We start from the raw sequence: 16,351 nt of genomic DNA, 5'->3' as shown, positions 1-16,351 counted from the left end.
TTCTCTCTTCTGTGATTATAGCCTACAGGCCTACTGTTGTGTTGCTATTTCCCCACACCTCTTCATCGTGATTGGAATTGACCTTTGATCCCACTCTGAGTCACTAAACCAGTGAAGTCATTCAGAACACATGAGTGTTGAGACAAGCTTGCAAAGTGTGAAGTCAATCAGAGGAAATTCCCCCTTGTTGGAAAACTTAACAAACCGTGCTGTTTTTGTTGTTGCCTTCAACAACATCTAAATGCTTCTGGATTTGGATATATTCCAAGGACGTCTATTTGCAACTTTCAACAGAGAGATCCACTCAGGAGGAACCGCCGTATTTGATGGAGTCCCATACTATAACATTAGCTGTACATTGAAGGTATGTAGCTATTTCTGATGCCTGCTCTCTACTTTTAAAGAATGTGAGTTTCAATAGTATGAGAGGAATTCACGATATTCTCTCCTAGAAAACATTCCCAGTATGTTAAGAGATGGTATGTTTTTACTCAGCACCGTCTATCCACGGATAGGACAGAAACATGTGCTTGCTATGTTTCTTGTATTTCAAGGATACAAAATATCAAATTGCCAGCTCTTAGCTAGCATCTAAAACAATGATATCTTCCCTGAAACTTAGCATCAGATGAATATGTAAAAATTAGAAATGCTGTTTGTGCCTCCCAGGTGGTCCGTTAAAGCTGCCTGGGTGGTCAACCTGAGCCTCTCAAATTACCCCTCCATCCTCATACAGACAGTAGGTGAGCTTCTCTCTTTATCTCTTTCTATATTTATTTATTTAAAATTATTTATATTTATTCTATATTTATTTTATTTAAAAGCAGACGACACATATGAATGTTCCCTATAGAGAAAATCTAAGAATGATGTTCTGTTCTATTCACTTCCACTCTTTCCTAGCTTCTCTGATCTAGCTGCCATGAACGGTATGATAGAAGGTGTATATGAGCCGGTGGAGCACCATTGGTTCCACTGCGAGCAGCAGGTGGACTGTAAAGACTCCTGGTTTCCTTTCAGCAGGGAGGACTCACCAAGACTGGAAGAGGCACACAAATATGGCATGAGACAATTCATCATACTTTTACAAATAATACAAATAGCTCTTGTATTGTTGCCCCTTTGTATTATAGCACCATATTATGTGGGATGTATTACCCCGAAACAAGAATATAATTACACTGAAATTAAGGACTATCTAGGCAAATAATGCTTTCATTGTTATTAATTATAACTTGTTACCATACTATGTAATTACAACTTTTGCTGTAATGTGGAGTGTTATGGTTTTGTTCATTTGGGCTGTGCTGTTCAATCAGACATGGGATGTAATGAGTAATCCCTGATGGTAATAGCAATGATAAAGATGACTATAACCATATCATAATTGTGGGTTTGCTCCTAACAGGGGAGACCCGTGGGGTGGAGGAGATGGTGGTAGCCACAGAGGGTAGGCGTTTCGATGTGAGGCTGAAGGAGAGGCGGCGTTACGCGGTGTACTGGGAGCAGCCCCCCTCGGAGGTCAGGCGCTGCTCCTGGTTCCACAAAGGAGACAAGGATATCTCCTACACCCCTTACCCAGAGCACACCAGTCTCATTCTGGAGGTAGGACACAGTCTGAAACGACAACGTGTTCCCTATATAGTATACAGGGCCTGGTCAATAGAAGTGCACTATATAGGTGCCATATCGGACACACACAAATGCCAATCATTACAAATTGATACAATATCTACCTTGATACCTTGGCGTTTATCTTTGTACCATAGTTTTGCGGGGCCCGTATTTACTTCTTTCTACCATCTGAAAGGGGTATACTGCGGATTGGTAATGACCTTGTTAATCTGTCAATCAAACCTTGGTAATATTGTCAATAACATATACAGTATGACTGACTGGGTTTGAACCTTGGTCAACCACATAACCCAATACTTGTGTTACCTCCCGGGGCTAATGCCTGGAGTGCAGGAGACAAGGGTCCGTTACATTTGCATCACTGTATTCACAGGAGGCTTACATGATATCAGTGACGCTGAATGACTGGACGAGGAAGTTAGAATTCCCCACTGGAGAAACGGTGGTGTTGCACAGCCGTATGGTATGACCCCCTCTCCCATCCATAACTGACATGTACAGAAGCACAGTATATCTTAGTGACACTATCTTACTGTCACTAGTACCTGCATGGTTTGTCTGTAGAGATGCAAATATTGGACTTTAAAATAAAATGCAACAAAGTTTCTATTCCTTGCTCTGTCTCCATTAGCTTATGACACAGCAACAGACAATCCCCTCGAAGTACTGGATAAGCTTCCCCTCTGCCTCTGAGCAAAGTCGACCCAGGACCGTCAAAAGGGGGCTGGAGGGTATTTCAATAGAGATACCTGAAGGTAAGCCCACAAATGTATAGGCCTACATCTTCACAATGGGCTTTGATTTCTACACCTCTGTGTGAGGTTGTCACACCTGTACTGTACTTCTATTTGTGTTTCATGCAAACAGTACTGGGAATTGGCCTGAACAATGGATATTGCATTGTTTACAGAGAACTCAAGTTGTGGAGCATCCAATGCATTGGACCATGTGCACGTTGGTATTTACATGACACCAAATTACAATTCCTTACACAGTAGACCCTATTTGTGTTGTTGGTCATTCAGGAGAGCCTTACCAAGTCGACCACCTTGTCTTCATGGTACATGGCGTTGGACCGGCCTGTGACATCCAGCTGCGTGGGGTCGTTCAATGTGGTGTGTGTATAACCTTTGACCCCTACCTCTAAAACTTTACCTTTACCTGCACTCTGCTTTTTCCCTTTTTCCCAATTCATTTTTTTCTCACAGACATTCCCATACATTGATTAATGCAGACTTGATAGGTTAAGATGACCATATTACTTGAAACAAAAGGCCTACCAGTTAACTGTACCAACATGCAAAAGCATATCACAAACATACTAAAGCACTCTCTACCGCCTGTAGTGAATGATTTCCGCGATGCTTCACTCAGCCTGCTGAGCAGTCACTTCAAGCAGAGCCAAGATGGCGCCCACATGGGCCGCGTGGAGTTCATTCCAATCAACTGGCACCGGGTGCTGCATGGGGACGCCACTGGGGTGGATGAGTAAGGCCTTGGACTGTTCCATCATTTGGCTTTGAGTGCTGTTTTTGTGTTGTTTGTTGTTTAAATCATCTGTTAACCGGATTTTGTGGTTTTTCACACAAAAGAATGGCATGCACACAAACACACTAATACAAACATTCTTAACTTCCTCTTACCAACAGGGATATCCAGAGGATCACACTGCCCAGCATCAGTCGTCTGCGTCAGTTCAGCAACGACACGGTGCTGGACCTGTTCTTCTACAACAGCCCCACCTACTGCAAGACCATCATAGACACTGTGGCCTCAGAGATCAACCGCCTCCACTCAATATTCCTTCAGCGCCACCCACAATTCACTGGTGCAGTGTCACTGACTGGACACAGTCTGGGTCAGTACCTCATAGACCTCTCCTAACTTTTTCTTCTGACTTTATTAGGAAAAACTGCACTCTTAGAAAAAAAGTTTCCAAAAGGTTTCTTCAGCTGTCCCCATAGGGGAACCCTTTTTGGTTACCAGGTAGAACTCTTTTGGGATATGTGTAGAACCCTCTGTGTAAAGGGTTCTACCTGGAACCAAAAAGGGTTCTTCAAAGGGTTCTCCTATGGGGAGAGCTGAAGAATCCCTTTTGATTCCAGATAGTACCTTTTTTTTCTAGGAGTGTAGTATTAATAACCATTATAGTAATTCATATTCTTTATTAATATGACTTTTCTAGGTTCTCTGATCCTTTTTGACCTTCTGACAAATCAAGAAATACATAACACAGATGAAAAGATAGTAAGTAGTAAGCAACTGACAAAATGTACAGCTATATTTTGGCCATGGCCACAACCACCAGCATATTTATTCTGATTAGCTCAATGTTGATCCTATATTTCTTCTGCTTCAGAGTAGCGTCAGCAGCCCAAGTGAAGCAACCTCCATTAACTTTGAGAGCTTTGAGGAAACACTTAGGAATTTTGGATTGGGCAAGTTTTTCCAAATGCTTACAAAGGAGCAAATGGACTTAGAATCACTGGTAAGCGCGCGTGTGTGTGTGTGTGTGTGTGTGTGTCTGTGACTTTCTAACTGTGTGTGTCCTCTGTCTATTGACTAGACTCTCTGTTCGGAGACAGACTTGAAGGACTTGGGAATACCCTTGGGGCCTCGCAAGAAGATCATGTGCTTGTTGAAGAGATGGAGAGAGGTATGAAATCCTATCCACTTCCAAATGGTACCATTCATTGTCAAACATAGCCATCATGTGAAATTTTCCCCAAGCTTCTTTGATCTGACATTCTAGTCTATTGGATCTATTGTGCGTAGCTTCCTATCCGTCTGTAGTCTTAACCCTGACGATATTCCATCCTAACTGTTTGTAAATGGGCTGCAAGCTGGAACCAGCAGCCTGATGAAGTTATATTGTTTAGATTGTTATTGGAGCTATCTAATCTATACATCCATCCTTCGGCCCAGAAGCAGGAATCCAGGACAGGAACGTCCCAGCCAGTTCCTGGCGTCCCAGGTGTGTATTCCCAGGTCCAAGAACAACCAACGCTCCTCTCAGACGCCCCCTCCACCAGCCCAGTGGATTACAAGTACTTTGACATTGGCATTGGCCAGGTAAACAAACAACAACAGTGACTGCATACTGTAACATGTACACATGCACATACAGTGGAGCGAGAGAGAGCAATGCCATGGTGCACATATCTGCACATATGTGAAGTAGTACACCATTTTTGGGGACCTCTTATGGCTCGTGAGCACAACTTTCAGAATTACTGGCTAAAAAGTATACATTATTTTGTTTACAAAACCCAGTGAACAGATGATTTAAACAACAAACAACACAAAAACATCACTCTAAGCCAAATTATGGATTAAAGAGAATATATTTAATAGAATGTCTTGATGCAGTTATTACAACTGAAAATCTAAATGAATTAAATACAATTTTAAAATGTTGGTGAGTTTTGATATCCATGCTTAGTTCCAGAAAGTGAAGAAATATATCAGAATTTATACATGGAGCATGCTGAATTAGTATTAATCATGTACCCCTGCCCTTCCTGCCCAGGTGTCCATTGTGTACCCTCAGCTGGCCTTCCAGCCGCAGGCCTTCTTTGCCTTGGGTTCTCCTATAGGGATGTTCCTAACGGTGCGCGGCCTGAAGAGGATCGACCCCAAATACAGCCTCCCCACCTGCAAGAGCTTCTACAACATCTTCCATCCAGTATGTTTATGGATCATATGTTAGTAAAAATGCTTATTGGAGCTAAAGTCAATCAAATCCATGAATATTCATAAGGACCTGACAATGTGTTTTTCCTCCTTGCAGTTTGACCCGGTAGCCTTCAGGATTGAGCCCATGGTGGTGACTCCAGGGGTGGACCTGCCCCCAATGCTAATCCCACATCACAAGGGCAGGAAGAGGATGCATCTCGGTGAGACCTGAGGCGTGAAGCTTTGATCTGAACATTACAGAAACATTTCAAGATATGGTAGCCCCATATGTCATGAGCTTTTTGTTAAGACCCTAAGCGAGCATTACTAAAGCTCTGACCTGCCTGATCATTTAAAACACTGACCTACATCGTTGCTATCCAATGAGCGTGTGGAAACTTTCATTCACCTTGTGCTCCCATGCAGTGACCCTGTGTTGACATTGTGTCCCCCAGAGCTGAAAGACAGCTTGAAGCGAGTCAGCTCAGATCTGCTGCTCTCCATCAGTACTCTGCGTGGTGCTTGGCAGACCCTCACCACGCTACCTGTCAACACACTGCCCCCAGTGGCCAGTGTAGGAACCACAGCTGCACTGCCACCTCAGGAGTCAGAAGGTGAGAGATTGGTCTCATTTATTTATTACTTTAGTTCGCTTATTAATTTATTCACTCATTTATTAGGAACCATGTGCAATGGTTTTCCATACATGCATTACTTTATTCTTCATATTCCCTAAAACAAATTCCACTGTTGTTACTCTAGTAATTACAGCATTACTAAACAGGTAGGCCTTTAAAAGCAACTTAATGTAATATAATTATTTTTTTCGGTTTAATTTGTCCATTGTGTGACATGTTTTTTGTATGTACTACGAGTATTATCATGTTACCACTGCCTGCAACCAAATGTCCCTTTATTTTTAATTTGACCTTTTATTAATACAGGTTTTTCTCATTGAGATAACATCTCTTTTCCAAGAGGGACCTGGTCCAATAGCAGCAGGGGGAACAACGTTTCAGACAAAACAACTTACATACACTAACACAATATTAAACAAAACTATAAACACACATACAGCACAACAATTACATATTACGTTAAAAACACGAAAGTCTTGACTAAAAACAGCTGTCCTAAAGACAAAAAGGAGACAATAACATTTGAACTGTGTTAGCGAAATGTTCCATCAATACTCTTTTCCAGGTAGTAGGGCCCAAAACGGTACCGTCTCACCTACAGAGATGAAGAATATCAGTTTTGGAATGTTGAATGGTGGACGTCGGTTTGATTACGTCCTTCAAGAGAAACCCCTAGAGAGCTTCAATGAGTATCTGTTTGCCATCCAGAGCCATCTCTGCTACTGGTAATAACAACTGAGCTAGTGTTGACTCTGACTCATGCTGTATTGAACAAGCTTACATGTTTTCTTTAGCTTTCTGCAGTATCTCATGTTTTCTTGTGTGTTTCAGGGATTCTGAGGATACCGTGTTGCTGCTTTTGAGAGAAATCTATGAGGGGAAGGGAATCCTTCTCTAGCTTCTCCAAATGTCCATGTAAAGCAGGGGTGGGCAATTCCAGTCCTCGAGGGCCTGATCAGTGTCACAGTTTTGCCCCAGCTAACACACCTGACTCCAATAAACACCTAATCATGATATTCGGTTTAGAATGCAATTTGATTAGTCAGCTGTGTTTGCTAGGGATGGAGAAAAAGTGTGAGGCCAATCAGGCCCTGGAGGACTGGAGTTGCCCATCCCTGATGTAAAGGATGGATCTTTTGAGTTGTGTATCTACTAGAGGAGACTCTGGATGCATCACATTTTTATGGCTTCATTTGTATTTATTTCTCTGTCAAGTGTATTGAGGCTTCTGGTAAATGCACTTTGAATAAATTGTGATTTTTAATCTGAATTGTGATTTGATCTGGAGATGGCAAATTTACATAAACTGTTATTTTTGGTCGATACCTAATGCACTGTTTGCATAAGAATGCATTTAAAATGTACTGTAGGATTATGGGCTTGTTCTAATTTGTTTACAAATATTGAAACTGTGACCAACTTTTAATTAAAGCTGCTATTCTGCTTATTCACACTTTTTGCTGGACCATGTCCTAGTTGCAATTTAGGACGTGTGTGTTTGTGTCTGTTTACTTTCAGCAAATTATGAACAACAGAAATAAATCCTGCAAGGATTTGACTGTTTTCTGCAGCCAATAGGCTTATCTAATAGCTACTGTAGACTCCATGCCACACTGTTGCCTATTTAGCCTTGCTCTCCAAAGAGAGGTGACCACGCATTGTGTTCCTATCTGTAAGATTCATGTCGTACATTAACCGACTGTGTCTTTAAGTCACATTCCAGGCACATAGCCGCCAGAAAGTTAATTTCCCATTTATCCGCGTCACCCACCGCGTGGAATATACGCCACAGGGCAGTTCTCTTTGACGAACGCGTTGGGACATTGGACTGCCCATCACATCGTGCTTTGCAAGGAACGTTTTCATAGTGAAGAAAATAACTTCATAACACCATCTTTGACGTCTCTTGAAAGTTGGGTTGCGGATTTATCCGGTAAATTCACTGGAAAGGTAGGACATTTAACTTTTGGACTATTGGCTATAATCGCCAGCTCTGTGTTGACTGTTTTTGCCTGTAAAAATGTAAAGCGCTATACTGTTAGATCGATAGTGATACCGTTGTGTTATGTATCGTGATGGTATCTACTAAAATGTAAGATCACATAACAAATTTGGAATATTAATTATATTACATTTTGAAGTATAATTTAGCTTTAAAAGTTATTTAACTCACTTTGGCACAAGATCATGGGCGACATGACAATACTTGCATGTTATGTTGAAAGTCACACAGCGTATGTGCAGACACCAAAGACTAGGCTATAACGTAAACTCGTACATTGCCTTGGTCCGTACAATTTTAGCGCCCCAAAAACGTAATACTTCCAGATCAACTGTAATGTCAATAGCATTGTAAAGCACAATTTCTCCCCTTTCCAACAGAATCAATTACATGACCTAAACGCTGCCCGTTTCTGCATAATTCAAGCAGGCAATGAGCCCCATCGGGTCTTTTTAAAAATGGCGGGTGGTGAAGCGAAACTAATGCCTAATAGTGAGAAGGAGAGATGTTGTGTGGGAAAATTGCTTTTTTTCACTCGATCTGTCCAACTTATCACCTTATCGCCTCTAAAATGTAAATAAAACACTATAAAGAGTTTATATAATGTGTTATTACATACCTATTTGAAGGTTTGTGTCGAATTTGAGGATGCAAAAGTGACCTTAGAAGTAAACAGCAGCTTGTAGAATGATGATCGCTTGCAGTGATGACGCAAAAAATGACTAGGTATCCCCCCTTACCCCCCGTCACTGTCCATTTCTTGTTTTTAAAGGATGAGAGAAGTGCCACACCTGGTGGAGAGAGATTGTAAGACAGAGATAGTTGCTTTATGCGTGCTGTACGTTACGACATGACACGTCACAATGTAACGGAGGGTCAGTTTTTTCTACTTTTCTCCAATACTATAGAGCCATTACCATGTCGATCAACGCTTGAATAGAAACCTAGTTCACACCCCCGATTTTGAAGTCAACACAGTCGCTACAGTCCCATTAGTTTTCTTTGTATCCTCGTTTGAATGTTGCGGTTGCATCATTTGTATGGAATGGGGTGAGTTTACGTTAATCGCAATATCTACTTATAGAGTAACGTTCCATGAGAGCAATTCATTTTTAAAACATGATTTGAAACCATAGTCTCATCTGTTCAAGTTTCCTATGAATCATACATGGACTCACACAGGCCCTGTAGTTTCTTGTTGGATATGTAGTTGTGTTTTATTGAAAGTAGGCTATTATGACCATGTAAAGTCAGTTAGCATAAGATCACACAAGTTGGCCAGTCATGACTGTTCATGATTATAACAGTTTTTTTGTAGCCCATATAACATAGGTTCAAGTAAAGTGCAACCACATAGGGGAATCAATGGAGCAAATGCATCACATTACATTTTCACATGCAAATATCTTGTTATTTCTATAATATATAGGTTATCAGTAGTCCCCGAGGAATGAGCCTCAATGAGAGCAAAATATGTCTTCCACTGAATCATCCTTCTTTTTGTAGCCTGTCCATTCTGCTTGAATCACATGTAATTCACATGTAATCACACTGTCTAGATGGGGGTTCTGGCAAGGGAGGATTACTATTCAAGCATTTCTCCTTTTAATGACTTTCTTTCACTCTTACAGTGTGAGAGTCTGGCAATGTTATAAGCTCTTTAACTCTGGAAACAACTAGCTGAGCTGACACCACTGCCGGTGTCGTGGATCATGTGTGAGCACTGCTAGTTTGTACTTTTTCATGCCCGTAAGCCTGTTGTTTACGACTTTTCTAACACGTGTTTGTATTGTGTTTATGTAAGTCTTATTCAACCAAGGGATAATTCATCCCTGCTCTAATTAAACACATTTGAAATGATTTCCTTTATTTGGAGGAAAAAGGAAAGCTGTGAAATTAAAAAGTCTGAACCAGCTTTGTGTGGGGGCAGCCCATTATTTACCTAACACCATTAGTTCATGTTTGAGTGCAATGGCTTAGGTTTCTGCAGGACAGGTTTGATTGAATTCTAGGCTAACACAGCCAGGCTTGCACTGTTTCAACCCTGCTAGTAAGAAAAACCCATCTGACTGAAAGGTGACTTCATGTAAGGGCAGGTAGCTTGAGATTCTTTGAAGTATGGGAGCTAATAAGAGGGCTGGAGGATAGAGTGACAATGTCACTCTATCTGAACAATGTAGAGGGGTTCTAAACCTGGGTTTTGGTCAAGGATTTCACTTTCGCGTGTACACATACACGCACACGCACGCACTCACCACACAACAGTGCATTTGCCTTTCTCACAATGTGATTCTCACATTGATTGATTAATCATTCGATTTATTGTGGATATTGTCTGTCAACAGGAAATTCTTTCCACAGATTTTCCACTTGTTGACCAATGACCAACGTTCCAGTAGCCAACACAAGGCAAGGCTCAACCGTACACACACAGCACTATACATAATGCAATGTAAAGTCTGTCTGAAGTGAACAGGGTGCTACTCATGGCTTACACACGCTCACACACACTCACACAAACTGACACACACACACAATCCTCTTTCACCGCACACAAAAACAGCATATATCCCAGAAAGAGCACAGCTCAGACGGAGGGTCAAAAACTGACAACCAGCGTGCTGGAACGTTCATTTCCTTCCATGTGTTTTCTTTCAGTTACATGACTGAATGAATGCGAGTGAAGAACTCATAGAAACAATACATTTTGGCTTACTGGTTGCCTCGAACTTGCATTCACATTGCATCATGTGCTGTAGTGTTTTTGGCATTTCTGAGGCCCTCAGAGCTGGAAGGAAGATGAGGTCACTCTCAGACACACCCCAGGCAGAGGCTGAGGCTCAGCTGAACAGGAAGTGGGGGTTAAATGGGCAAGAGCAGCCAACATATGGCTGTGTCTGAAAATGTTACTAAATGCCAAAGCTTTTCTTCCTCCGTCATTTTCTTTCTGAATTCCTATCAAAGCTCATTGAAGGAGGTCAGAGGGGGGATCCTCTCCTCCAATGGGCTTTGAGGGGAATTGAGGAAACATGGATTGAGGAAGTAAGGATTTGACGGCACATAATAGTTTTAGGTACAGCCCAAGTCCGCTCTTTCACATGTGGAATGGAAGCAAGCTGCGGTTTCTGGGAATCAAAAGAAATTCCCACAAATGTTCCCATTTTGGAGAACTGGAATGTAGAAGTTATCTTGGGAGGTGAAGGAATCCCATTTAATGTAATCCATTTATATTGAGCTCATGAGGCCTAACCTGTTGAGTACAACTAGGGGAAAACAATGGATTATGGGATCAGTATTATAAAATAATCATTGTAATATGTGAGCAGGCAGTATTAGAAAAGGGAGTTACAGGGAGAGATTCCCAGACTACCATGACCCTGCCATTTATAGACTTGTGGTTGTGGAAGGGACTTCAGGAGCGTGTTGTTTTTAAGTGTTTCCCCTAGCAGTTTGGCTGCACTGATGTGGGTGAGTTCTCATTTGTTGAGTAGGAAGTGCTAGGGAGACGTTGAATCAACACTGTGCTGTTTCACATCCACGCATTGCTCATGGTCCCCTGCCTCGCAATGGAAATGCTGAGTAAGACTGCACTGTCACTGCCCCTGGCCAGGATGTACTGTAGGCCTACACCAGATGTGTCTGGTCTGTGTGTGAGGTTGCCTAGTAACCTCCCCATCATAACACCTTTAAACACGTACGGAATGGATTTGGATACGTTTAACATGATGTCACATTAGACCCACACTAGTGGTCATTATTAGTTCCATCGTGGCAAATAGGCCGACTGTATGAGTAGGGGAGTCAACATCCCTAAAAGCAAGTACACTATAAAGTGTAAAAACGTTCTGTAATTATGATGTTGAAGATCTTGATGACAAACCTTGGGATATCATGTCATGCCTGTAACAACTACCAACAATGTTTGAACGGAGCTGAAGTTTGGGGCTAATAACAACAAGATAACTAATGTAAAACATACTGTGTCTGTAAAAAAGTACATAGGTTCTGAACTTTTTTGAAAGAGCACAGTTTGAAAGATATGACAAATAGAAATCAAAATGGATGGACATCATAAATATATGGGAGGGGTAGAGGAAAGACAAGAGTTAAAAACAAACTAAATAAAACGATTGTAAAATAGACTGTGTCCATAAACTGTATATAGTATGTATAAGCTGGAAATACAGGCCTAAGCGTTGTTGTTCACTAGTTTGCTCCAATTGGGGGAGGGGTGCTAGGTTTGGAGGGTAATAAAGGAAATATATATTTTTTTAAATCTGTAAAATATATATATATATATCTGCAAAATAATATATTTTGGGGATTGGGAGTGATGCAGACAATTACATTGATACAATCTATCTGCGATATTTTAAAGTTGATCTACCCCCTAACCCCCAAAAAACAATGCCATTTATCTTAGTTTACCACTAGATGTCAGGCTGTTCATACCTAGTCTTTGCTGACATTTCTTGTCAACCTGTTTAATGCCGCTGTATGTAATAACATACAGTCCCGAACTGATTACAGTAAAATAACGATTCACTAAATCGGTTCTCAAAAGGATAGATGGATAAAAAGTTGAAGCAAATTCATTTCAAGCAGTGTTTGATTTGATGTTCTTAAACATGTAACTGAACGTGAAAATGATCTATGAAGATCATTGAGCCTCTTTGAAAATAATTCTAATTGTTCTGTGAAAGCAAGGTGGCGAGGTGGCAATGCCATGCCGTGTGGTAAAAGGCTATCTTTGTCATCAGTATTGGGACGAGCTGCACAGACAAATAGTCCTCCTACCATGATGCTATTATTGGTCAATGAAGATGCGTTCTTCTTCTTACTGTATCTCTGATAGGTAGTGTCTATAGGAAACATGGTTAGGTATGTCTGTAGCAGAGAGTTTTTACCTTTAATGGCTAGCTATGCATCTCGAGTATGCAATCTGTACAGTAGAGATGGCTAGGTGTGTGTGTGTGTGTGTGTGTATGTGATAGAGAGGTGTCTGGTATTTATGACTACAATGTGACAGTGACCTCACTTTGACCTTTGTTATTATGCACAGGTTACCGGAGCAGCATTGTGGCAATGTTGTTACAGTGATTAAGGAAATCGTGCTAAGGTTTTCACGGATTGACATTAAGGTCTGAAAGGTCATTTTTGGGTTGCCCGATGATTATGATCGTTTGCACGAAAATACAAAGTAGCTGGAAGACGACCAGACTACTTCATTTTGGTTGTTATCAGTAAACAAAAAAATCACAGACCCAATGGGGCAAACACGGAGCAGTCTCAACTTGCGTGACCACTCAGGTCACTCGCCTCAGGCAGTAGGGCAACCCTTAATCTCAATCCCTGTGTTCTGTATTTTCTGACACTTGAAACTACTGATGAATTCATGAATTGATTGAATTAACACTACCCATTGTTCCCACGAGGGCTCTTCATGAATGAATAGAATTCATTCACTTTCGAAACTGATTGTGTTCAACAGGATTTGACTGCCCAACCCTGCCAGATAGACTGTTAATCTGAAATGAAGCATTATGCTGTGGTAAATTAAAAGCAACTAAAAGATTTAGTCAGTGTGAGCAGCGGAACCCGTTTTTGCTGGCTTGTGTGAGCTTGAATCCTGAAACAAAGTTGCCTTAAAGTTTTCCCATGGTTCTTTGACAAACAGATATAAGGTATTGGTTTTATTCATGGCATTGATCCAGTGTGGGTTCGTAACTAAGAAAGGAAATACATCTTGTGTTACATATGTCTTCTCCTTGTCACACCAAGTCGCGTCATTTGTCTTACTGTATGCTAACACATTTTTTTGTTCACGCTAAAGAGCACATATCTGTGCAAAAAAGTACTGTAACATTTGAAATAAATGGGAAAAACATCTATTCCAACGGGGTTCCAAATACCACGACTTGCAATTGCATTGTAGGAATTGCATGCAATGCATTTTGGTCAGATAATCACTCCCTGATAAGGGATGGATCGAAATGGACATGGAGGGAAATGGGGGAGGGTCGTGCCTTTTCAATTACAATCGAGGGGAGGGTTTGCGTATTTAAAAAACAAACTAGTCCAGGGGAGGGTCATGTCATTTGTGATTGATGACATTTCAATATTTCTCAGTGTTTTAGAATTAGTTGCTTATTAGGCTATATATCGGCGACTATAGGCTATTTAGTGTGGTCACAATCAAATGATCCATAGCCTATAGGCTACGAAGTGCATGCTGGGAGAAGCACAAAGCAAGGTTCCATTTCTAAGATAGCTGCTGGGATGGTGTACAGTGCCTTGCGAAAGTATTCGGCCCCCTTGAACTTTGCAACCTTTTGCCACATTTCAGGCTTCAAACATAAAGATATAAAACTGTATTTTTTTGTGAAGAATCAACAACAAGTGGGACACAATCATGAAGTGGAACGACATTTATTGGATATTTCAAACTTTTTTAACAAATCAAAAACTGAAAAATTGGGCGTGCAAAATTATTCAGCCCCCTTAAGTTAATACTTTGTAGCGCCACCTTTTGCTGCGATTACAGCTGTAAGTCGCTTGGGGTAAGTCTCTATCAGTTTTACACAACGAGAGACTGAAATGTTTTCCCATTCCTCCTTGCAAAACAGCTCGAGCTCAGTGAGGTTGGATGGAGAGCATTTGTGAACAGCAGTTTTCAGTTCTTTCCACAGATTCTCGATTGGATTCAGGTCTGGACTTTGACTTGGCCATTTTAACACCATTCCATTGTAGATTTTGCTTTATGTTTTGGATCATTGTCTTGTTGGAAGACAAATCTCCGTCCCAGTCTCAGGTCTTTTGCAGACTCCATCAGGTTTTCTTCCAGAATGGTCCTGTATTTGGCTCCATCCATCTTCCCATCAATTTTAACCATCTTCCCTGTCCCTGCTGAAGAAAAGCAGACCCAAACCATGATGCTGCCACCACCATGTTTGACAGTGGGGATGGTGTGTTCAGCTGTGTTGCTTTTACGCCAAACATAACGTTTTGCATTGTTGCCAAAAAGTTCAATTTTGGTTTCATCTGACCAGAGCACCTTCTTCCACATGTTTGGTGTGTCTCCCAGGTGGCTTGTGGCAAACTTTAAACAACACTTTTTATGGATATCTTTAAGAAATGGCTTTCTTCTTGCCACTCTTCCATAAAGGCCAGATTTGTGCAATATACGACTGATTGTTGTCCTATGGACAGAGTCTCCCACCTCAGCTGTAGATCTCTGCAGTTCATCCAGAGTGATCATGGGCCTCTTGGCTGCATCTCTGATCAGTCTTCTCCTTGTATGAGCTGAAAGTTTAGAGGGACGGCCAGGTCTTGGTAGATTTGCAGTGGTCTGATACTCCTTCCATTTCAATATTATCGCTTCCACAGTGCTCCTTGGGATGTTTAAAGCTTGGGAAATCTTTTTGTATCCAAATCCGGCTTTAAACTTCTTCACAACAGTATCTCGGACCTGCCTGGTGTGTTCCTTGTTCTTCATGATGCTCTCTGCGCTTTTAACGGACCTCTGAGATTATCACAGTGCAGGTGCATTTATACGGAGACTTGATTACACACAGATGGATTGTATTTATCATCATTAGTCATTTAGGTCAACATTGGATCATTCAGAGATCCTCACTGAACTTCTGGAGAGAGTTTGTTGCACTGAAAGTAAAGGGGCTGAGTAATTTTGCACGCCCAATTTTTCAGTTTTTGATTTGTTAAAAAAGTTTGAAATATCCAATAAATGTCGTTCCACTTCATGATTGTGTCCCACTTGTTGTTGATTCTTCACAAAAAAATACAGTTTTATATCTTTATGTTTGAAGCCCGAAATGTGGCAAAAGGTCGCAAAGTTCAAGGGGGCCGAATACTTTCGCAAGGCACTGTAAATAAAAGTAGGCTGCATTACACACGGCACTGGATATTCCAACCCTGAGCCCCGGCCTGCTCTGCTCTTGCTGATCAAAAACGTTTTTGTGTGCTGCTTAACCTATAGCTGTGCTGTGTAGGGCTACAGTGGCAGTTCAGGAGAAGAGTCAAAGGTTTCTTTCGATTTTCTTTTAAATGATTAGACCTTGTGCGCAGACTAGCCTATGGCCTATTTTCTCTTCAGTTTGTGAAGGGGAGCGTGAAGTTGAGAAGGAGGACCAGAGGTCAACTTTGATAGCTTGCTACAATTGATTTTATTAAAAACAACATGTTTCTTGCCCATGATCTATTCATCAGAGTTACTGACCTCGCAATAAGCCAGATTCAAGTAACTTACATTGTGATGCTGAAACTTGAAGCGGTAGCCACGGCACAATCAATAGGAAATGGAAGTAGGCAAAATTGCACTTAGCTCTGCAAGTAGGCAAAATTGAGTAGGTATAATTCAGTTCATCGTCTTCATTAGGCTATA

The 16,351-nt window shown here is 41.3% G+C and overlaps 2 protein-coding genes across 4 annotated transcripts in view; both read left to right on the top strand.

Moving 5' to 3' along the window:
* Nucleotides 1-21: 21 nt before the first annotated feature.
* LOC110494121 (phospholipase DDHD2) lies at nucleotides 22-7,395 on the top strand. Of its 3 annotated transcripts, none has more exons than XM_021568876.2 (18): nucleotides 22-364; nucleotides 670-739; nucleotides 904-1,061; nucleotides 1,409-1,605; nucleotides 2,009-2,098; nucleotides 2,267-2,390; nucleotides 2,661-2,750; nucleotides 2,982-3,123; nucleotides 3,285-3,493; nucleotides 3,821-3,882; nucleotides 3,995-4,123; nucleotides 4,202-4,291; nucleotides 4,561-4,707; nucleotides 5,165-5,320; nucleotides 5,426-5,531; nucleotides 5,766-5,924; nucleotides 6,514-6,673; nucleotides 6,780-7,395. In XM_021568876.2, the coding sequence occupies exons 3-18, from the start codon at nucleotides 923-925 to the stop codon at nucleotides 6,844-6,846; spliced, it is 2,067 nt and encodes a 688-aa protein (XP_021424551.2). In that variant the 5' UTR covers nucleotides 22-364; nucleotides 670-739; nucleotides 904-922; the 3' UTR covers nucleotides 6,847-7,395. The 3 variants fall into 3 exon arrangements, with proteins under 3 accessions (XP_021424551.2, XP_021424552.2, XP_021424550.2); XM_021568877.2 differs by having other exon boundaries at nucleotides 23-364; nucleotides 670-743; nucleotides 4,564-4,707; XM_021568875.2 differs by having other exon boundaries at nucleotides 23-364; nucleotides 670-743.
* Nucleotides 7,396-7,722: 327 nt separating this feature from the next.
* The window catches only part of LOC110494118 (transforming acidic coiled-coil-containing protein 1), a 40,838-nt gene continuing 32,209 nt past the window's right edge, over nucleotides 7,723-16,351 (top strand). Inside the window, exon 1 of the mRNA XM_036950218.1 lies at nucleotides 7,723-7,898. The gene's annotated coding sequence lies outside the window, so the exon portion shown is untranslated. The remainder of the gene's footprint in view (nucleotides 7,899-16,351) is intronic.

This window comes from Oncorhynchus mykiss, chromosome 17 (assembly GCF_013265735.2).
Source record: "Oncorhynchus mykiss isolate Arlee chromosome 17, USDA_OmykA_1.1, whole genome shotgun sequence".
Classification (NCBI taxonomy): Eukaryota; Metazoa; Chordata; class Actinopteri; order Salmoniformes; family Salmonidae; genus Oncorhynchus; species Oncorhynchus mykiss.
This window is presented reverse-complemented; position numbering and strand designations above follow the sequence as displayed.